General features: G+C 38.4%; 5 protein-coding genes across 6 annotated transcripts; 3 read left to right on the top strand and 2 right to left on the bottom strand.

Annotated features, from left to right (window-relative positions):
- Positions 1 to 1,286: 1,286 nt before the first annotated feature.
- LOC130438047 (interleukin-17B-like) lies at positions 1,287 to 2,880 on the bottom strand. Its single transcript, XM_056769801.1, has 3 exons — positions 2,760 to 2,880; positions 2,349 to 2,671; positions 1,287 to 1,994 (listed from the first exon to the last, which is right to left on the bottom strand). The coding sequence occupies exons 1-3, from the start codon at positions 2,781 to 2,783 to the stop codon at positions 1,757 to 1,759; spliced, it is 585 nt and encodes a 194-aa protein (XP_056625779.1). The 5' UTR covers positions 2,784 to 2,880; the 3' UTR covers positions 1,287 to 1,756.
- Positions 2,881 to 4,065: 1,185 nt separating this feature from the next.
- On the top strand, positions 4,066 to 7,288 carry rpl26 (ribosomal protein L26). Its single transcript, XM_056769555.1, has 4 exons — positions 4,066 to 4,157; positions 4,724 to 4,896; positions 6,254 to 6,394; positions 7,121 to 7,288. The coding sequence occupies exons 2-4, from the start codon at positions 4,729 to 4,731 to the stop codon at positions 7,247 to 7,249; spliced, it is 438 nt and encodes a 145-aa protein (XP_056625533.1). The 5' UTR covers positions 4,066 to 4,157; positions 4,724 to 4,728; the 3' UTR covers positions 7,250 to 7,288.
- Positions 7,289 to 8,237: 949 nt separating this feature from the next.
- On the top strand, positions 8,238 to 9,917 carry atp6v0e1 (ATPase H+ transporting V0 subunit e1). Its single transcript, XM_056769543.1, has 4 exons — positions 8,238 to 8,456; positions 8,882 to 8,929; positions 9,371 to 9,502; positions 9,589 to 9,917. The coding sequence occupies exons 1-3, from the start codon at positions 8,353 to 8,355 to the stop codon at positions 9,462 to 9,464; spliced, it is 246 nt and encodes an 81-aa protein (XP_056625521.1). The 5' UTR covers positions 8,238 to 8,352; the 3' UTR covers positions 9,465 to 9,502; positions 9,589 to 9,917.
- A 147-nt stretch (positions 9,918 to 10,064) lies between these two features.
- LOC130437894 (thiosulfate sulfurtransferase/rhodanese-like domain-containing protein 2) lies at positions 10,065 to 12,535 on the bottom strand. Its single transcript, XM_056769542.1, has 9 exons — positions 12,153 to 12,535; positions 11,709 to 11,998; positions 11,510 to 11,618; positions 11,300 to 11,422; positions 11,111 to 11,216; positions 10,904 to 11,019; positions 10,657 to 10,815; positions 10,433 to 10,571; positions 10,065 to 10,350 (listed from the first exon to the last, which is right to left on the bottom strand). The coding sequence occupies exons 1-9, from the start codon at positions 12,282 to 12,284 to the stop codon at positions 10,118 to 10,120; spliced, it is 1,407 nt and encodes a 468-aa protein (XP_056625520.1). The 5' UTR covers positions 12,285 to 12,535; the 3' UTR covers positions 10,065 to 10,117.
- A 208-nt stretch (positions 12,536 to 12,743) lies between these two features.
- On the top strand, positions 12,744 to 21,033 carry LOC130438245 (nuclear cap-binding protein subunit 1). Of its 2 annotated transcripts, none has more exons than XM_056770086.1 (23): positions 12,744 to 12,935; positions 13,285 to 13,376; positions 13,464 to 13,564; positions 13,651 to 13,807; positions 13,893 to 14,000; positions 14,072 to 14,193; positions 14,292 to 14,361; positions 14,445 to 14,660; positions 14,799 to 14,896; positions 14,989 to 15,052; positions 15,132 to 15,242; positions 15,909 to 15,973; positions 16,212 to 16,274; positions 16,366 to 16,440; positions 16,543 to 16,646; positions 16,950 to 17,072; positions 17,318 to 17,420; positions 17,630 to 17,723; positions 18,605 to 18,708; positions 18,785 to 18,902; positions 19,453 to 19,593; positions 19,820 to 19,933; positions 20,014 to 21,033. In XM_056770086.1, the coding sequence occupies exons 1-23, from the start codon at positions 12,899 to 12,901 to the stop codon at positions 20,125 to 20,127; spliced, it is 2,394 nt and encodes a 797-aa protein (XP_056626064.1). In that variant the 5' UTR covers positions 12,744 to 12,898; the 3' UTR covers positions 20,128 to 21,033. The 2 variants fall into 2 exon arrangements, with proteins under 2 accessions (XP_056626064.1, XP_056626063.1); XM_056770085.1 differs by having other exon boundaries at positions 19,450 to 19,593.
- The last annotated feature ends 24 nt before the right edge of the window (positions 21,034 to 21,057 follow it).

The raw sequence follows: 21,057 nt of genomic DNA, 5'->3' as shown, positions 1-21,057 counted from the left end.
TTTTTTCACAAATGCCACTCAGACTGGAAGCATCGAGTTTGATATTTTGTGAAGGAAGTCACATGCTGATATGTCAGCAAGAGTGACCGCCGCCTCTCAGTGCAGGTGCCATCTGTGCTGGTCCCCAGGGTATCAGCATATCAAAATATCAAAGAGTTCATTCTCACCCAGCATCTCTCTCTCTCCTCCTACACTTTCTGACACACACTGTCTGACTCACTGTTGGGATATCATGCTGGCTTCTTTTTTTAAGAAAGCACTAAAACCTCAATGAATATTTATGAGCTGCAAGAGCTTCTAAATATAGATTGACAGACCTGGATATATTGAGGAAGACATGAAATGGAGGTCGACTGCAGATTTTTCAGCCTTTATGTTGCGGTATTAAAACTTAAACAATCAAAATGTATTGACAGTTAACCAGTGTTGTACGAATGAATAATTTAATTAAAAGTTGAACACTCTAAATTGTGTATTAGTCCACACTGATGCACCAACAAACACCTACACAGAAACGTTACTGGATGGACACTGTTGAAATGATCTTTTTATGGCTCATAATGATATATAATGCTCAAGATGATCATATATCATCAGTTGCCCGTTTCTGCTTTACCTTCTTATAAAATGCTGTCAAAAAGGGTTTCAAAACGACCAAAAAGTGGCCACTGGTAGAATTATAGGCTAAATATAATATATAAGGACAATATAAGTGAGAGAAACCGTATCTTAGCCTACTGACATCTTATGATTTAATATAAATATATTGAAAATAATCGAGGTTATTTTGGCATTTGTGCATCTGAGAATATTGTCAGCTCCTACCTTCTGTTGAGTTCACCCCTGCTGGACCCTTCACCTGGACAAAACACCAGTTTCGTTCATCTGGGATACCTCGTCCTTTCCAAACAAGATTTAATGGTTAGAATGGTAACATGCTTTTCAGCTGACGAATGTTTATCTAATTTGCAAAGGTTGACATACCGGGCATGATGCGCAGTTAACCGTGCCTCTGTGGTCACCAGTATAATTCGGTTACTGGTTGAGAGACTGGGGTTCGACTTCCTCTTCATCACTCATCAGTATGAGCAGTGTCAACGAGAGAAAGTTTCACCCCTTCGTGTTTATCAGCTGTTATTGTCCAGCTGGTGGCGCCAAGAGACCAACAGGCAATACCGTAAATAATCGAATACGTGATGTTTGTTTAAAAGGATGATGGTAATGTTGTTTGATCAATGAAAAAATATTTTATTCAATCTTGTGATATTACAAAACAAATTACGCATGCTCGTGGGCCATAAAAATATCAAGATAAAAAGCAATTTCGTAATCATTTAAATCATGAAATATATACAGCACTGCATAAAGGAAATTATTGCTTCTGAAAAAATGAAACATTTGTTTTCACAAAGCTTGCTATACCAATGCATTTACACTGTTGAATATAAATACAACAACAATGGAAATTCTCTTCTATATACCATTATGAGCTGTTAACAAAAAAAAAAAACATTAAAATGACGTGTTGATATTGGTTCCCATTCGCAAGTTAACATCCCACCAATTCAAACCAAGAGACCATTATAGTTTCCTTCAAAACCAATACAACTGCCATAATAACCACTACATCCATTATAATGTCAGCAGGGTTCGTCAAATTAAGATATATTCACAATAAGCATCACCACTCTTTTGCAGCATTAATACAAAGTATAAACCCATTGCAGATTAAAAACAGATTCAGCGTCCCACTCAGCTACCCAACGATGCACGTGCACCCCACAGCGATGCTCTCCACGACCGTCCTGTACCGTTGCGTGCAATTCTTCTTGGTCGGCCTGTGGCACATCATTCTGCGCACAGGGATTTTGGTGTAAATGAGAGCGCTGGTCATGGTGCGATCCTCTTGCATGGTGAAAGGATTGATGCACCCCACGCACGAGCACACGGCCTCGGGGATGTCCACGGGTTTACGCTTCTCGTCGTGATTTATTCTGCACAGAAAGTCATGAGCGTGTAGGAGAATCATTTTACCGCGCGCGCACAACACAAGAGCGCGCCTTATGTTAACTTTAACCAATTTAACCAGGTTTTGCATGCCTGAAGATGTCAAATCTTACGATGTGTATAATCTCTCACAATACTAGCGTGCATAAGATTCGTTTCTTGTATAGTTGACTTTATAAATATGCCTTACAAATCCATTAATAGGAATAGTTAATCAATGATAATGGTAAAGTAGTATTTAAACGGGCACAGGGTCTCCTTACATAATCTAAGAGTGAAATAAAAAGCATTAAAATGATCAAATACATAGATTAACCTGCGGAGGTGTATGGTTCACTCACCTGTAAGACCATGGTGAGAGGCTGCGACTGTTGGACATCCATAGTTTCCGATCCACAACGCACGTGCTTATGGACCAGTTTGGATTATTTCTGACTTGGGACACCATGTCCTCGATGCTCTTGTCAAAGTTCATTTCAACAGCACTGGGTATCCCCACCTCTGATTCTGCACCTGTCATCAGTGGATCCGGGGAAATTTTGACAGACGAGGCTATCCGTCGAGGTTGCGCTTCTAGTTTGCGTCTGCGAGACTTCGCGTCTTTTCTGGTTGGTTCAGTTTCCACAGACACAAACATGTTCCCCACCATCAGCACCATCACTACCTGTAAAAGATGAGCTTTATGAAGTTACTGTTATTTCTTCAAATACAATAGACTACCCAAGGAGCATGCATTTGTCTTCAGAACTCACCTTGTGCTTCCACATGTTTCTCATGTTTTAGCGAGAACGCAATAAGTTGTCACAGTGGTCTTCTTGCCATAAATTTGTGCTGAAAGCGTTTGAGCATGAGATTAGTCATGCTGCAGTGTCACGCCTCACACTGACACAGTAGCCTACAGGGACACACCTGAACCGAACAGTTCAAGGTGGGGCCATACAGAACAATATATATGTAAGTCTATTCATTTGTAACTCTCTTTCATGTCCAATAGATAGTTAGATGGATAGATTAGATAGATAGATAGATAGATAGATAGATAGATAGATAGATAAGCTTCATCGTCTTACAACTATAGTTTTAAGTTCAAATGCTGATGTCTGAAGAAGCATTAGTTAGGAGCGAGTGTATAATGGCACAAATTTACAAGAGCATGAGATGTTTTCGACATATTTTCAGGAAATTTCGCCGAACTCTCAAGTGCTGAGAAATATTTCTTTTTGGAGCTTTGTACCTTTGTTATTCTCATGCATGCCCATTCAGATGTATTAAGTGAAAAGACCCTTTATTCTTCAGTCTCAAAGAGAGAGAGAGAGAACAAACGACTAGACGTTATGCGCCTTAGAACCAATCTGTGAATCAAAGAATAATGTGGTAAGAACAGTGTCTGCTGCTAGAGATTTGGTCAATCCATGTTTTTCCTCCTGATGTGGCTCATTCAATGCCATATTCATTTTCACAATAGATGCCATTGAGTTGTGCAAATGAACACCTGCTGCTGTGACATGTCAGGGCAGTTTAATAGACCTTGATTTTCAAAGAGAACAGTTGCGGCAAACTATGTTTAGCTATTTTAAAGGCCGGTTGGATAAAGGCCAGAAATGGATGCTGAATATTGTGCTGGATAAAAACTGTTTTTCTATTTACAGACAATTATGTAAGACCAATAAAGTGAATTGAACTCAGAGTTGCCTTCTATCTTGTTTTGTTTCACTTCAATGAAGTCTCATGCATTTTTCTTTAGCCAAAGCACCTGTGAAACTTATTTGTGAGAGAGGATATCCAAAATAGGTATAATATAAGTCAACATATTAGCAGTCTTTACAATCTCAGATTTTTTGACAATATACTTTAATTTTGGAAATAAATAAAAGTCTGCATTAACTCTTATTAAATACTTTTAAATCAAAATACATTTTTTTTAAATATCTGCAAAACAATTGGATCAAGTTTATTGCATAGAATATGCTTTTAATATATTTTACAACGCGTTTTGTTAGTTTCACGATCAGCTCGAGCAGCAGTAGGTCAACGCGGCCACTATGAAATCCCACTTGTGTGTAGATCTCGCGAGATTTGGTCTTCAACTAATTTTGGCGGAAGTAGTTCTCGAGTCTCTTTTCCGGCGGCCATAACGACAAGTCGGCAGGGTAAGCCAAGATTGCTAAAGCGTTTTACATCTATCCGTTTCCATCCTTTCGGTTTTCACGTCTGCAAAGTTTAAAACACCCATTATCGTTATACTATATCACTATCATCAATTTAGGTGTGTTATTTAGGCTTCACAAGCCAACAAATAGACAGATTTAGTAGCATAAGTTTAGCCGGTGGCTGCCTCAGGAGCGCTTCTCTGACCCGTGTAAATATCTTTACTTCTGTTTTCACCCAAGCACATTGGTTTCGAGAAATAAAACGGAATAGTTTTAAAACTAGTCGGTTCAATTTTTGTGGTGTTTGTCGCACTAAAAGGGTTATTGTGAAGACTGCTGTGCGGGAATAACATTGAACATGGAGCGCAACACAAACGTGTGGCGTTTTGAGAGCATTAGTATGACAGATATTGTATTGCTTAAATACAACACGTTACTGGTCATATATACAGATCTAAATGGTTGTTTGAGCTGCGTTGAAGAGTTTCCTATCTGACAAGTACACACGTTTTTGTCGTGACAATATTGGCATAACTCTAACATGCTCGCTTTCATCTACCTCACAGCCATTATGAAGCTCAACAAGCTAGTGACGTCCTCCCGTCGCAAGAACCGCAAGAGGCACTTCAACGCCCCATCACACATCCGCAGGAAAATCATGTCCTCTCCTCTGTCCAAAGAGCTCCGACAGAAGTACAACGTGAGATCAATGCCCATCCGTAAGGACGACGAAGTCCAGGTGAGGACATTCCCAACTCTCAAGTTGTACACACTTATGACTGTCATTCAGATTTCTACTCTGCTGTTTAATTTAACTTGTTGTCTACCTGTCTTGAAGTGTTTGCATGTGTGTGAACCTTTGGTCATAGTTAAGATCATTGAGAAAACGTTCTTGATTTTCAAAATATCCAGTGCACAAATTAAGGGAACACTTAAAGAAAACTATATGTGACCCTGGACGACCATACCAGTCTTAAGGGTCAATTTTTTGAAATTGAGATATAACATCATCTGAAAGCTGAGGAAATATGCTTTCTATTGATGTATGGTTTGTTAGGATAGGAAACGATGTGGCAGAACAACAACAGATTACTAAACTGGAATCTGAGGGTGCAAAATATTGAGAAAATCACCTTTGAAATTGTTAATCTGATTCACTGTAGCGGGCCATCCATTCACTAAAATAAAGTTTTTATACATTCACTGTAGGAAATGTATATCTTCATGGAACATAATCTTTACCTAATATCCTAATGATATATGGCTAAAAGAAAAATCTGTTTTTTAAATTTTTATCCTACAATGTATTTTTGGGGATTACTAAAAATGTGCTACTTAAGACTGGTTTTGTTGTCAAGGGTCACATATTAGATATCAAAGAACGAAATTAAAACGCTTTACTTTAATACTATGCATAATGTTGTGAGAACAAAATAATGTGACGATGGTCAATGAAAGCCAAAATCATAAATGCTTCCAGGGCCGTAATTAAAGTAAAATCAATTAAAATTGATAATACTGGCTTTGAATTTCACCACAGTAGCTCATAATGTTAGTCAGTAATGTGCAGGGCTACACATGCCCGTTTGAACACCCAGCAATGTCTGGGCATACTCGTGATGAGATGGCATCCCTAAACTTCATAGCACCTGGACGTCTGTGAGACCCCCTGTGGATGGTACTCTCCAGACCACCCAGGCTGTTGCCTCTCCAGTGTACCTGTTGTCAATTTTATTTGCACCAAAACAAGTAAAAATGGTTCACAATTACGTACGGTTCCTTACAGAGTTGATTGATATTCCTGAAGGTTAACTGACTTGGTGTTAAACTGTGATGATTAAGCGTGCCCTTAATTTTATTGACGTTTGTACATGCTTACAAAGATGTGTGTAAAATCTGAGAAAAACGGACATTGTGTAGATTAGTATCATTATTGATTTTGCATGTTAATGCGTGTTGAACAACCTGACAGCCTTTGCTTTACCTAAATTTTTGTATGATAAAAATGCTGTTGCATATTTTGATCTTTAAAGTTGAATTTAACACTTACATCAGATTAATTTTGTAATTCCTCTTGCTTTTTCTTTTTCTGCCAGGTTGTCCGGGGACACTACAAAGGCCAGCAGATTGGCAAAGTTGTCCAGGTCTACAGGAAGAAGTATGTGATTTACATCGAGCGTGTACAGCGTGAGAAGGCCAATGGCACAACAGTCCATGTTGGCCTCCACCCCAGCAAGGTACGACATCTGTGATGTTTTCCTTTATTCCAAAGCTTTTGGTAATGTTTTTAGAAGAATCTCTCAGGTTTTGAATAAGGGTGGATCTGTCTTATTTATAGAGCAGTGATCTCGTTGATCTTCCAACTAGTTTATTGATTAAATTGATACAATTTTGTAGGAAAAGGCACCCGAATATTTGCGAATTTACTAATCACACTATTGTGAAAAAGTTAATATGCATATTTTTGGCTAAATTGAGTTTTGTTCCTACCTTGATAAATGGGTAGGTTTGATCAAATACTACATGTTTTTCAGTTTGTGACATTAGGCTGCTTACTCCTGGTAACACATTTTGTTCAGTGTAATTCTGGAAACGAACGTTACTAAATTTCTACTAGTAATATTGTCTGCTAAATGTAAATGTACTGTGTTAGTTTTTGTTTGGTGATTTTGTCAGGCTGTTTGCAAATGCAAGGCTTAAAATGCCATTATTTATGTTCATAATCTTTGAGCGAACAATTAATTGGAAACCGCTTTTCCTGGTACTATAGAAAAGTTTGTCTTTATTCTATTGAAACTTTTGCATCCTGTCTGTTTGATATTGTCAAGGTTCAGGCATGATTAATAGCTTGTTGTTTAACAGAAAATTACTTGATTATTGTTTTATGAATCAATGAGCTTCATGTACATTAGAGTATGTTGTGCCTTCTGCGTTGAATTAAATCAAAATCTTATTTTCTCTAGGTGGTGATCACCAGACTAAAGCTCGACAAGGATCGCAAGAAGATCCTTGAGCGCAAGGCCAAGTCCCGACAGGACGGCAAGGAGAAGGGCAAATACAAGGAGGAGACTATTGAGAAAATGGCGGAGTGAAATGATTCTGCTAACAATAAAAGACTGTATAAAACCTGACTTTTTTGTTTGCGTTTTGATTTTGGATTCTGGATATAATCTCAGTTGTGCGGTCAATATTTTTGATTTACTGTTGTCTATATAAAATGATCATACATGATGTCAACAACATCATGTAAAAATAACAATTATATCCTAAATAATTTGTCAAAGATGTCAAATATTGATATAGTGAAATTAGTGTTTGAAACTTTGATGCTTCTCATCTTATTGTGTTTGAGACTTTACCTGGATTTCACAAACCCATATTGCCTTGATTGGGTAACAATCCTTCAAATGTGTACATATCATGTGGAAGAATAGTGTAAATGTAGAGTTACTTTCTGTTAGATACCATCGATTGATTTATCGGCTGTTCATTAATTACCATTTTTAATTTTGCCAAACATGGGATGCCCCATGCCAGTTGGTAATAATGGGTAACCAGCCAAGCGTATTTGTTTTTAACTACAGATTACCTTACAAAGGCAAAAGCAATAGATTATCCCCAGCTTTGATGTGCCGCATTTTACTATATTACTCCCACTATTTCTTGCATTACCTCTAAAGCAAAAAAGCAACGTTTTCCGTGTCTTTAAATATCCAGATTGCACATAAGTGAAAATCCCAGTTTAAGCAATATCTTGCTTGAGGAAGGGTCATTAAGGGAACTATTCAAAACTATTCAGAATGGCCACTTATTGAGCTTCTATGTGTTTGTATATTGAGGTGAAACAGCAGCCCCTTAACATTTGGAACAGAGCTGCACTAATTAGTGTTTAGGGTGACATTTAAATAATTAATGTTGGTGAAAGGTCTCATATGACTCCACTGAAGATTAAATATTATCAAGACCCTGAAACAAGTAGGGTCTGTAGTATCAAAAGAAGATTATTTGGGAAGTATAGTCTGACTTGTTGATACGTTTTCAAGCGGAGGAAATAGTGAGAATCATGTGTCATGTGCCAGCGGGGTCACGTGATAAGTCTCCACACACACGACACCAGTTGAGAGCGCGAGAGCATTCAGAAGTTTGGTCGTTTTAAGAAAAATAGGTTTAATAACACAATAACTATAGATATATCATGGCGAGCACAACTTTTGTAGTGGCTGTATCGGTCATGACTGTGTTTTGGGGTCTTGTTGGTGGAGTTATTCCGTGGTTTATTCCCAAAGGACCGAATCGAGGGTGAGTGAACATTAGCATTTCCTTTAAAGTTTCATGAACGGAATTGAATACGGTTTAATATGAAAGTTTTGGGATTTGATCATCATAACATGTTTAGATAGTCACGTTTTTAATTGACATTGCCATATTTTTTTCGTCGAGACTTTGTGAAAGAAACAGTTTGATCGAAGTTTTGAGATATGACTTGCATGCTAATAGAGAATTCATTTACGTTAGCCCATTATTTCAATTATTATTACGTTTTCGCAGATATTTCTGTCGCAATGTGAATGTGATCTCGATGACTGGGTCATGTGATATAGTCTGTGCGGAGTGGCCTCTCGTACTATTTGTTACGTTTTGTAAAATAATCGTTTTACTTGTTTTCAATTAGTTCAAGTGCAAAATAAGCATTAGATGATAACATTATGGTTTGTGTCTTTCAGAGTCATTGTGACCATGCTGGTATTAACTGCTGTGTGTTGCTACCTATTGTAAGTACACATTTAATTTGTTTGTCAATTATTGCTATATTGTGAAAATACTATTTGAAAGGCGTAAAACATATCAAATGTTCTGTTGTGTAACAGCTGAAAGTCAGACCTTGCCTTTGGGCAACTCCAACATTATTGATCAGAAATAAAACCAACACATATCCCAGTTATTTTAGTTCATGTTCCATTGAGCTTTACACTACATTTTTTTACTTTGATATATATATATATATATATATGACGTGTTTGACCTTACAAATAGATTGTACTGATGTTCCACTTTGCTTTGAATTATTTAGTATTTTGACGAAATGTGGTAATGTTCTCAGCCCGCCACTAGGGGGCAGCGGGCTGCCTTTTATTTGACCACTTTATCTATCTAAGACGCTACAACACTTGCTTGTGATTGTTTTTCACTTTTTGTTCTTGGTTGTGTTTTAGCTGGCTGATTGCTATTCTTGCACAGCTCAACCCACTGCTTGGACCATCGCTGAAGAATGATACCATCTGGTACCTTTACTATCATTGGCCGTAAGATCCATCATTGGAATACTTTGAAAGAGTCTAAACCAGGTAAATGAATCATGTCTTATACCACATATACATCGTACCTACACACAACATTTTGTTAATTCAGTTTTGTTGTCGACCCCGAATAGATGCTGGAAGCATGTACATTGCCAAAACAGAACACAGCTCACCAATGCCTTTTGTGAAAGATCCTTTCAGGTGAAGCTTTACATGCTGTTCTCTTAATCCAAGAATGAAAATTGTGTAATAAGATCTGTGTTCATATATTTATATGATTTCTTTTTAATACAAACAATATGCAATAAAATGTTGCCTTTTTGTTTTGTTTGTATTATACATTGCTTTTGTGTTGTGCATAGTTTGTTAAATAACCTAATTATTATGTTGGACAAAATAACTAGTCCTTTCTTTTGTATATGTATGATTCTGTATGTCTAATAAAATCATTAAAAAGGGAGCACGTTATTTTTGCATCATATTTTAGCAACATTTATGCACATTACTAAAAGCATCACTGATTTGGTACAACAGTTTCATAGTCAAGTTATTTGGATCCAAATGGTAAACATTAAGGCAGAATTTCACACATTTCTTAAAAACCCAGGCCGTTTGATTAAAAAAAATCATGATCTGATCATCCTATTGAGTTTGAATTCATCATAACGTATCTTTGGGGATTCTGGGTCTTGTTATCGTGCATTCACATTCCTCTTTTTGAGGAGATCCATCAGGGAAGTCAATGCTGTGTTTTTGCTCCTTGGCTTGGCAAACAGGGCAACACGCCGTCAAACCGCTTGCTCTGCAGGTGGTGCAAGAGAGCACCAGCTGGCAGCAGAAGACTGTGGAGCACAGCTGATATTGATCCCATGGGCAACCACAATATCTGCACTCTGGGGAATGAAGACATGCATACTACGTTTGAGAATTATGGTTTTGAATGATGTATAACTAGAAGAAGATTGCCGTACACACCTGAGATGACATCCTGGTTAAAAGCGATTGCATAACGTTCATCAAAAACAAAGAGTTTTCCATGGTAGAAACCGTCCGGGAACTGCTCAAGATATTTGTGAATGCCTCCCTTCAGCTGGTACACCTCCTTGCATACATTCTTTGGGTTTGAAGAAAAAATGTTGGGGAGTGGCATTAAGTTTTAAAGCCTTGCAACACTTGCAAAGATTTTCGTTCAGACTTACTTTTGATCTGAGATAAGCAGACCCTCGCTCACAGCGGATGCCCCCTGTACAGTACATCAGAACCTTTTTGTCCCTAAAAAGATCTAAATTCTCATCTACATAGTCTGGGAAGTAGCTGAATTTCCTGATGTCAGGGGCCAAACAGTGACTGAACTGACCCTAAGAACAGACATGTTATGAGATTCAGAGTCCAGTACTGATTCATTGTATTTGTTTATCTTGCAAAACTTCAAACCGAGACACTTACAATTTTGCTCTCGTAGAAATTTCTACAGTCTAGCAGTACTGTGTCACTACACGAGGACTTGTTTTCCAAGAGGGCCTTCACTTCCATATGAAATTGTTCCGGCTCCAAATGTGTTCCTTAAAAGTACAAAATGTGGATAAAATACTTTTCGTCCAAATATATAAACAAGCAAATTTGTACTATAGATGGAATATGTAAAATTCTCACCGGCTAATCTGTACGAGATGATATCTGGATTCACACCCATAGGAACAATTTCTTTGTAGACACCGACCCTAAGATCGGAAAAGCACTCTGCACCTCCTTCACTTTTCTAAGGAAACGTTCACGTTAGTTTAGACTTTGTTTGCACACAAACAGTAAGTGATATTTTGAACAGTGTAGATCAGAGGTTACCTTAAAATCCTGTGCTTGCATTATTGTAAAGGTTGGATGTGACAGCATTGCCTTGGCATAAAGATCAGTGGCTGTTTTTGTACCACCAATAGTTCCATTGATGCCCTCAGTAGCCACTCGAATCTGGCAGAAAGAGCTCAAGTTATTATATTAAGAATATTATTAGAATATTTGTTCGCTCTTAAGGATTTGAAGTAAGCTTATAGCTACCTTGCCTGTCAGGTGAAGTTTTGAGCAAAGTTCTTTCTGCCACTGGCAAATTAGTTTGGGATCTTTTACTTCACAGTAGCAGTAATACAGCAGAACTTCACCTGGGCCCCTAAAACAAATCAACTTCATTAAAAACCACCATCTTCACATAAACAAACCATTACTTTTGCATTCTTACAGATTCATGCAAAGCACCTACTTGTTGAGATCATCATCTGAAACGTTGCTTGTATCAGGGATCCAGGATGACACATCTGTTGTTTCATCTCTAACAGACTCTTGCACAGAGACATCGCTACCAGTTTGGTGAAGCATCATGTCCAGGGTCTCTGTGGTCAGCCTGTAAATTTCACTGGCATGATCATTGGCAACATGCTTGTGTATTGCTGAAGATTCTTCAAATGACTTCCCACAGCAGCGCCAAATGAGTGCCGAGGTGTTTTCACAAGATGCTGTGACTTTCTTTGATGCCACAAATGTTGCAAATGTCTACACATCAGGGAAAGTACACTAATCAACAAATTAAAGTGCATTTCATCACTAAACAAATTGTAATGGGCATAGATATTATAGCCATTGTTACGCTAGTTTCAACTAAAATACCAAACGTATCCATAAGTATTTCTAGTGTTGATATACTCACCCTCTTCTTTATATAGGAATACAGTTTCCTTGTTGTTGAAAAGTCTGGTTTGTGGTCCTTAAGGACCTCTGGAGCAAAACACTCAACATCTAAATGAACAAGCACGCTTTCTCTGAAGCTGTCACAAGCCATTATAATCAAAATAAATTATCAAACTGACTTCCAACAACTGCCTATCAGACGAAACTAGACAATGTAAAAACAAGCATTCAGGGTAAAACGTATCACGTAAAGCCCTCTTTCCGCGCAATTTACATCGACGAACGCGTGACTTATAATCAATAAATACGCCTAATAATATAAAACTGAACTCACGCGTTATTAAAGAGAATTAAACAAGTGTCCATGCTCGCGGTCGCGGGAGATTAACGCGTCTTGGGTAGTTTGCAGCGTTGCGCAGACCGATCAGCGAATGCCTTAAAATATCGCGAGAGCGATTCGGAAACGTGGACGATTAAACTCTCTCTCGCGATACTTCAATGTCATACGCCGATCAATCTGCGCAGTGCCGAGCGAAATCGAACACAAATGAGACGCAGGAGGACTCGCTTCCGGTGACCCAACCTTTTCCCCGGAAGTGTTCTCCTTAAATCAACCGCTTTTATTTTTCCAGTGTGGCTAGTCGTTGTTGCCATTCAAAGCGTTGTGCTTAACTGAAAGCTATTCCGTGGATAGAAACAATTAAAGTGTATATATATTGAGAGTTTTCTTGTCTAATTTAAGAGTTTGTGTTGCGCATTTCGGAAATGTCTAGGCGAAGGCACAGCGACGATAATAATGATGGTGAGTGTGTTAGCATGCACGCTGTCAGAGATGTGTTTATGCCATTTGATTATTTTTGTGCACGATTTTTATACGAGTTACGATTTTACAGTGCAGTATACGTTGTCGTCTCGTTTTGTTTATCTTTTGCACTACAAAATATATAACTGTGTAATATTGCAGCATCATGTATGCGTGTATGTTCACTACAAAATCTGCTTTTGCGTTTAAATCTACATAATGCGTGTATGTTAAACTTGTTGTTGTATCTAGGCTGAAAACGTTAAATATAACATAAAATTCTCTGTGTGTGCGCACTATTTTACTACGCAGTTCACTTTTAATTCTTATTCTTGACTTTGTACTACAGAGGGTTCCCAGCCTCACAAACGGAGGAGAACATCAGAACCGATTGAGATTGAGGACCGTCTGGAGTCTTTGATTTGCCGTGTGGGCGAAAAGGTATGATCTCGCATGCCCCTCATCTTTTATAAAATATCTGGAACTTGTTTCAGATGAAACTGAGCACTTTTATGTATCTGTTTCCAGAGTACATCCTCCCTAGAGAGTAATCTGGAAGGTCTTGCTGGTGTCCTGGAAGCTGATCTCCCAAATTATAAAAACAAAATCTTGCGAATCTTATGTTCTGTGTAAGCAAACAACATTCCCTTCTGATTTCATGGGTAGGCATCAAGGACCAATAGCATATTTGACACATTTTGTTTTTGTACAACAGTGCAAGGCTTTTGCCTGAGAAGTTGTCGGTGTACACCACGCTGGTGGGTCTTCTTAATGCTCGCAACTACAACTTTGGAGGAGAGTTTGTGGAGGCCATGGTTCGACAGCTTAAAGAGACACTGAAGTCAAACCTGTACACTGAGGCTGTTTACCTGGTATGTGTTATTTTGCATTTAGTGTGTAATGCATGCATGTAAGAAATCTACTTATTATAAATGTTAATCTTTTATATGTCTTCAGGTGCGTTTCCTATGCGACCTGGTAAACTGTCACGTCATTGCGGCTCCCTCGATGGTTGCTATGTTTGAGAACTTTGTCAGTGTTACACAGGAAGAGGACATTCCGCAGGTACGCTTACCCCCTTGGCCCACCCACTTACATTTATAGATAATCAGACGCTAAAGAATGTGTCTGTACAGGTGCGGTCTGACTGGTATGTATACGCTGTGCTGTCCAACCTTCCTTGGGTTGGCAAGGAGCTGTACGAGAAAAAGGATGTAGAAATGGATCGCTTACTCAACCAAATCGAGGGCTACCTGAAGTAGGTTCTGATTCAAGTAGACGTAGTTTGACAAATCAACTGAAGCTGGTAGTTTGGAAGAATCTGCTCCACTATATAATGATATTAAAAATTTACAGGCGGCGACAAAAGATTCATGTTCCCATGCTGCAGGTGTGGACTGCAGAAAAGCCCCACCCTCAGGAAGAGGTGAGAATCACACCAATGAACTATAATCAAGATTGTCTATCGTTTAACTTAGAATTGATTCATCCTTATTTTTTCTTCTCTAGTATCTAGACTGTCTCTGGGCTCAGGTGCAGAAGCTAAAGAAGGACCGCTGGCAGGAGCGTCACATCCTGCGGCCATATATCGCATTTGATAGCGTGCTTTGTGAAGCCCTGCAGCACAACCTGCCTCCCTTCACCCCTCCAGCCCACTCGGATGATGCTGTCTACCCCATGCCCCGCGTCGTCTTTCGCATGTTCGATTACACGGATGCCCCAGAGGTACGGGGCTAGCTCATGATAATGTTATATTACAAGGACGCTGTGACGTGCGTTTACACGTGTAACAAAGTATTTCGATGAAAACCATGTAGAACACAGTGGCTTTGTTACTGATAGTTGTGTCTGTGTGATTATCAGGGGCCGGTTATGCCAGGCAGTCATTCAGTCGAGCGCTTTGTCATTGAGGAGAATCTGCACTGTATAATCAACTCTCACTGGAGAGAGCGGAAGACCTGGTCAGTCCTCTTCACATGTTGAAAACATCACTGTTTTGATGCCTCTGGTTTTGTCGCCTTTATTAATCAACAATTTCTTGTTCTCTTTAAAGTGCTGCCCAGTTGCTCAGTTACCCTGGCAAAAACAAGATACCTCTTAACTACCACATTGTGGAGGTAAGTAAGAACGGTCTTGTAGTGCACTAATAAGTTTACTAAAGTTTGTTTGCTGGTGTAATGTTGTATATTTGTGTAGGTGATATTTGGGGAGTTATTCCAGCTGCCTTCTCCGCCTCACATTGATGTCATGTACACAGCATTACTCATCGAGCTCTGTAAATTGCAGCCGGGCTCTTTACCACAAGTCGTATCCTTCACACAGAGCAAAAGTGACAAAATCTTTTGTGTGCGATACTGTTACGGTGCTTTTGTGAAATATTTGTGGCTATATATGTTTTTTGTCTAGTAGTATAAGACTGCTATGAACTACAGGTTAATTAAAATAAGTGCGTTAGAATGTTGTGTTTGGTTATTTTATTAGGGAGGTTCAAGTGCCGTCCCTCTGCTAAATGTAATATAAGGAGGTTCTGTGGGGATGGATGCAAATGCTTTAAAATCATAATCAGAAAGAGCTTTATAGCCAGGTATTTTTGGTGGCAGGAACATCCAGTACACAGAGACCATAACACAATAGAATATAGTACACAGATGATTTAAATAAAGGCATATGGGGTATAAAGATCAAGAAATACAATACAATAAACTTATAGAGAGTAAAGTTATGTGTGTATGTAAATATGTAGAAGTAAAAAAATAAGAATGGAATATTGTAGTACAAGGTATGTGCTATATACAGCAGAATGAAATATAGTTTACAGAAAAAGTTGTATTAAAAAAGTGTTTTATCTGGAGGATATAATTTATATTGCATTTTTGTCTTATGTCATCTTATTATCCATATTACTGGAATATTCCCTCCATGCCATGAGTGTCTCCTGCTCTTGTTGTTTTTCTTAAATCTGTGTTTTTTCAGCTCGCTCAAGCCACAGAAATGATGTATATGAGACTAGACACAATGAACACTGTTTGTATAGACCGGTGAGTGATGTTGAGTTATGGCCTCAAAAAACGTCTTTGTCGTCTACACGTAAAACGTACACATTTGAATGTTACATTAAAAATTTACATTGAAAAACTTACTCAGCAAAAATTTTAAATCTAAAGTTGACTTAAGAGTTGTTAAAACCAACATTTTAGCTTTAAAATCCCTGAGAGTATTTACAGTTTCATGACCCATTTAAATGTTTCTTATGTGATGGATTTTTCTGTGTTTCAGACTCATCAACTGGTTCTCCCATCATTTAAGTAACTTCCAGTTCAGATGGAGCTGGGATGACTGGTAAGACAGTCATTTATGATGATCTTGAGTGTTGTGGACATGTAAAACGCTCCAGGATATCTGTTGCATTAAAGTATGGAACTGTTTTCAGGGCGGACTGCTTGACTCAGGACCTTGAAAAGCCCAAACCCAAGTTTGTTAAAGAGGTTTTGGAGAAGTGTATGAGGTACATATCATGCACGTTGCACTTAAAATCTGTTAGGTTTTCAGGAAAGCTGCCACAATGCTTTTTGTGCTAATGTGTTATTCCTCAATTATAAATCTGCAGGATGTCTTACCATCAACGGATAGTGGACATTGTTCCTTCTGGTTTCACCGCTCTGATCCCCGCTGAGCCATTGTGTCATTATAAATATGGAGATGAGACCAGCGGTATGTTCTTACACCTGTACACATCTAAGTGCATTTGAAGATATGACTTACAAGCTTTCAAACTAAAGCTTCACTCTAGAAATTGACATCAGACATAAAATTATCCAAAACACCTGAAAAGAGAAAGGTTTTAAGGAACAGTTATCCTCAACGTAGGAAACTGTCATTTATTTATCCTTTAGTCTTTCAAAATATGTATTTGACTATCTGTAAACAGTCCCTTAAGGCTGTGATATTATTGGTGTAGGGTTATATATTAAATATAAAGTGTTAATAACATTTCTTTTATAATGTCTTTGACAGGTTCATTGCCAGGATTTGCAGAGTCAACAACAGTGGGTAACGCTATCAAAAACCGAGCGTCAAATGAGGAGATTCTAACCATATTAAAAGATGTGCCCAATCCCAACCAGGATGATGATATTGGTGAGACAGCCTGGAGATAGTTATTTCTCAATCACGGTCTTGTGTTGGATCCATATCCTGACTTTAATTTTTTTTATAATTTGTACCAGCTTTCGGTACCTTGTATCAATGCCATAGACAGCAAATTAATCAATACGTAAATATACTATGGCATTCAAGCTGATCTTTGCAACAGAGATATTGCAACAGATCCTAATGTGAGTGTGTGACAGCTATATCTAAGTGCAGTTCTCCTCTCTCTCCAGATGAGGGCGAGAGTTTCAACCCTCTGAAGATTGAGGTTTTCCTGCAGACATTGCTTCATTTGGCTGCCAAGTCCTTCAGTCATTCCTTCAGTGCTCTGGCCAAGTGAGTATCACCAGCCAAAGCCCACACAGACCTGCCAGCAGCCTCCTCTCAGCCCATAAACAGTAGTCTCTGCTACTAAAAGTGATTCTTGTGTTTAGATCACACATCACTGAAGAAAACATTTAAGTCTAGTTCGTACTTGTTTATGGCACAGGTGCTTGGGCTTTTTTTAAATGGCGAGCTGTGATAAATGTAACTCTCTTTCTCAGGTTCCATGAGGTCCTGAAGAACCTTACGGAGAGCGATGAGGGGAAACTGCACATCCTCAGGGTCCTGTATGACTTCTGGAAGAACCACCCTCAGGTGACTATTAATGCTCACCATACAACACTAATACTGTTGTTTTTAAGTATTCTAGTGTTTTGGCTCATTTAAAGGAGCCAGCTTTTGCTGTTTTTGAGGCTTTGATTGTTATTGCGGTGTTTAACAATGGTTGTTCATGTTTCTAATAAAAAAAAACGCTTTATATTTCACATATTTCAAGTCATGGAAGCTGTTATTTGACCATTGTCTTGGAATGTGTGTAGCAGAATTCTTATTTCCAGCTGTAGGACTGTGATGAAAGTGAAAGTAGTTTAGCGCGTTCCTCAGTCAAATGTTTACAATGTTTTATATCTGAACATTACTCCAGCGACTCTTCCTCTTCTCTGAGGAAGGCCTCGCCCCTTTTTTGCCGTATTCCTTTGGGCGGAGGTTATTAAAAGCACTCGGAAAAGTGACATCATGTACCCGGGAAGTAGAGGGCTGTAGTCTGATTCAAGCCGTTCTCTGTAGTCCTTGGAAAGTGTATTCAGTTATAGATAATATCTCGCCTGGCATATATTTATCATTTTGCAGGTATTATTTATGCTCTAACAGAAACATTACACACTAATAAAGGTTAAAAAAAAAGGATTGCGGGGAATGGGATCTTAAAGGGATATTTCACCCCAAAATCTTAATTCTTTCATTTACTCACCCTCAGTTCCAAAACTGTTCTAGGGCACTTTTGACTACCATAGTATTTTTCTTTTCCTACTTTGATAGTCAATAGTGCCTCAACTGTTTGGTTACAAAGATTCTTCTAAATATCTTTGTGTTCAGCAAAACAACAACTTGAGTTTTTTTAAGTCCTTTTATTATTTCTGTTGGTAGAATTTTTTAAATCATGCTTTTTCTAACATGTTGCTTTCTCTTTGTGCTAGATGACTGCTGTGCTGGTGGACAAGTTGATTCGGACTCAGATCGTGGACTGTGCAACTGTGGCCAATTGGATCTTCTCTACTGATATGGCTCAGGATTTCACCAGGTAAACACACTCGCACACTATTGACTGCACTGGTGAGATGACATCAGCTGTATCGAGTTTTGTTTGATCTGTGCAGGTTTTACGTGTGGGAGATTCTTCATTCAACCATCCGGAAGATGAACAAGCATGTGCAGAAGATCCAGAAAGAGTTAGACGAGGCAAAAGAGAAACTGGAAAAGCAACAAAACAAAAAGGTAAAAGAGGAACTGATCTTGTGTGGGTGTATACAGTGTCTAGCACTCCGTTCGCGAAGGAACCGTTCACCCAAAAATTGACATTCTGTCATTTACTCACCTCAAGTTGTTTGAATTCTTTAAATATGTCTTTGTTCTGATGAACACAGAGAATGATATTTGGAAGAATGCTTGTAACAAACAGTTGATGGTCTACATTAAATATCAAAGTAGGAAAATTACAATGCTAGTCAAACTTTCTCAAAACTGTTTGCTTTAGTTCATTCTTCAAAATATCTTCTTTTGTGTTCAACATAACAAAGACATTTATAAATAATTGTTTCCTACTATTGTAGTCAATGGTGGCTTCATTTAGGGTGATTAAATGAAGACTGAATTTTCATTTTTTTGCTAACTGTCCCTTCAAGCATTCCCATTCATCTCCGTTGCATGTGCTCAGCTGGTTTAAGATGTTGTCTCATTACTATTTGAGTGAATGTTGTCTCTTCAAAAGCTTCTCTGGGAGACTGATATAAAGATTAATATCAAAATCTTTTTCTCTTCCCAGCAGCGGGACAGTGGCGATGAAGAGGACATGGAGAAGAACAGTGAGGATGAGGAAGGTCAGTTAGAGGAGCAGATCGAGAAGCTCCAGGAGAAAGTGGAGTCAGCCCAGAGCGAACAGAAGAACCTCTTCCTTGTTATTTTTCAGGTGCGTGCGCTTCATTTCACATCTAGCTGACATAAATGCTTATTTTTGTCATCACTTCTTCAAAAGATGCCCTTTTTACAACTTATTCCGGTTTGTCAGAAGAGAATAAACATGCTTTTCATGCAACTCTGTGCGTGTGCTCAAATATCATAATGGAACACAGACAAAGTGCCTTGAGCTCATAGCATTAACGAGCCATTTTTATATATCCGTCTCTCTCCATCAGCGCTTTATTATGTTACTGACGGAACACCTGGTTCGCTGTGAGACCAGCGGCATCGACATCAACACCACCTGGTACAAGAACTGCATCGAGAGGCTACAGCAGATCTTCCTCATGGTATCTCATCTGCATGCCTGTTTGTATGCTTTGTGGTTCCATATAAGCTTTTTGTTCATATCTTTTATTGTTTTTCGCAGCATCACGTGATCATCCAGCAGTACGTGGGCACCTTGGAGAACCTGCTTTTCACGGCTGAGCTTGACCATCACATCCTGGCTGTATACCAGCAGTTTTGCGCTTTGCAACTCTGAGCTCCCACAATGCATCACTGTGGTTCATATACTGTTTCAAGGTTAGCAGCGTCCACCAGGAATTTTGGAGATTACTTTTTTCTTCTAATAGTTGTATATTGAATGATGTCAACCTTTTTTAGGGCATGTAATATGTATGTGTAGTGTCTTTTTTGTTGTTTTTTCTTTTTAAAACCATTGTCATTGGCCATTACTTGTGGAAAGTATCAGTATTTTAAAACGCCCGATGTTTTGAAAACAGTACGGAAGAGCTTTATTTTACTTCAGCACCGTTGATATAAAACTCCTCTGCAGAAGTTTTATGCATTTTATGTCATTTTGAAGGAGAAGTGATAAAATCAGATTGTGCTACAATGATAATGAGTCTGTAATTTGGATGGTGTGTCTCTGTAGAGAACATTAAGCTCTTATGCCACTGTAAAACCAAGTTTTGGATGATAAAATGTCTTCCTCTTTAAAAAAAAACAACCAACCAAAACATTGTTTGTCTCTTGTTTTTAAACACCTTCCATCATGTTATGCAGCAGGTCATGTGGACTGTAAAATATACTTGGTATATTTTATGGTATAATAATTACAAACTAGTAAAATTTTACTGAGTGAGATTTGGTTCTCTGCTATAATGTGAACAAAAAGGTCAGAAGTTTGATCGTACATTTTTGGCTTGGTGTGATTCTCAGCTGATTTTATTTCTTATTATGACCAGTGTTTGAGCATTTGCAAGAAAATACAACCCATACACAGCTGATGTGCTGTGTGCTCATGCAAGATGTTCTGGGGCCTTAAAATAAAACTACATTGAAAGACACTAAATATAAACAAAGATTAGGCTCTTTGTGTCTATATTGATTGACTCGTTATTGTAACCCATTTTTCTATTTCTAAAGCAGCATGTTAGTATTTAGTATTATTTCAATACAGTGGGGTTCA

This window comes from Triplophysa dalaica, chromosome 16, assembly GCF_015846415.1.
Source record: "Triplophysa dalaica isolate WHDGS20190420 chromosome 16, ASM1584641v1, whole genome shotgun sequence".
NCBI lineage: Eukaryota > Metazoa > Chordata > Actinopteri > Cypriniformes > Nemacheilidae > Triplophysa > Triplophysa dalaica.
This window is presented reverse-complemented; position numbering and strand designations above follow the sequence as displayed.

What these genes read in the sequence shown, in the direction of transcription:
- LOC130437894 (XM_056769542.1), bottom strand. Translation starts at nt 12,284, where the DNA reads ATGGCTTGTGACAGCTTCAGAGAAAGCGTGCTTGTTCATTTAGATGTT. An exon ending in ATTCCTATATAAAGAAGAGG is followed by an intron (nt 11,999 to 12,152) that starts GTGAGTATATCA and finishes CCTGATGTGTAG; the next exon opens with ACATTTGCAACATTTGTGGC. An exon ending in TAACCAGGATGTCATCTCAG is followed by an intron (nt 10,351 to 10,432) that starts GTGTGTACGGCA and finishes TTCATTCCCCAG; the next exon opens with AGTGCAGATATTGTGGTTGC.
- rpl26 (XM_056769555.1), top strand. Translation starts at nt 4,729, where the DNA reads ATGAAGCTCAACAAGCTAGTGACGTCCTCCCGTCGCAAGAACCGCAAG. An exon ending in GTAAGGACGACGAAGTCCAG is followed by an intron (nt 4,897 to 6,253) that starts GTGAGGACATTC and finishes TTTTTCTGCCAG; the next exon opens with GTTGTCCGGGGACACTACAA. An exon ending in TTGGCCTCCACCCCAGCAAG is followed by an intron (nt 6,395 to 7,120) that starts GTACGACATCTG and finishes TATTTTCTCTAG; the next exon opens with GTGGTGATCACCAGACTAAA.
- LOC130438245 (XM_056770085.1), top strand. Translation starts at nt 12,899, where the DNA reads ATGTCTAGGCGAAGGCACAGCGACGATAATAATGATG. An exon ending in TGGAGAGAGCGGAAGACCTG is followed by an intron (nt 14,897 to 14,988) that starts GTCAGTCCTCTT and finishes TTCTCTTTAAAG; the next exon opens with TGCTGCCCAGTTGCTCAGTT. An exon ending in TCTTCCTTGTTATTTTTCAG is followed by an intron (nt 19,594 to 19,819) that starts GTGCGTGCGCTT and finishes TCTCTCCATCAG; the next exon opens with CGCTTTATTATGTTACTGAC.
- LOC130438047 (XM_056769801.1), bottom strand. Translation starts at nt 2,783, where the DNA reads ATGAGAAACATGTGGAAGCACAAG. An exon ending in GAAACATGTGGAAGCACAAG is followed by an intron (nt 2,672 to 2,759) that starts GTGAGTTCTGAA and finishes CATCTTTTACAG; the next exon opens with GTAGTGATGGTGCTGATGGT. An exon ending in CTCTCACCATGGTCTTACAG is followed by an intron (nt 1,995 to 2,348) that starts GTGAGTGAACCA and finishes CTTTCTGTGCAG; the next exon opens with AATAAATCACGACGAGAAGC.
- atp6v0e1 (XM_056769543.1), top strand. Translation starts at nt 8,353, where the DNA reads ATGGCGAGCACAACTTTTGTAGTGGCTGTATCGGTCATGACTGTGTTT. An exon ending in CCCAAAGGACCGAATCGAGG is followed by an intron (nt 8,457 to 8,881) that starts GTGAGTGAACAT and finishes TGTGTCTTTCAG; the next exon opens with AGTCATTGTGACCATGCTGG. An exon ending in GCTGTGTGTTGCTACCTATT is followed by an intron (nt 8,930 to 9,370) that starts GTAAGTACACAT and finishes GTTGTGTTTTAG; the next exon opens with CTGGCTGATTGCTATTCTTG.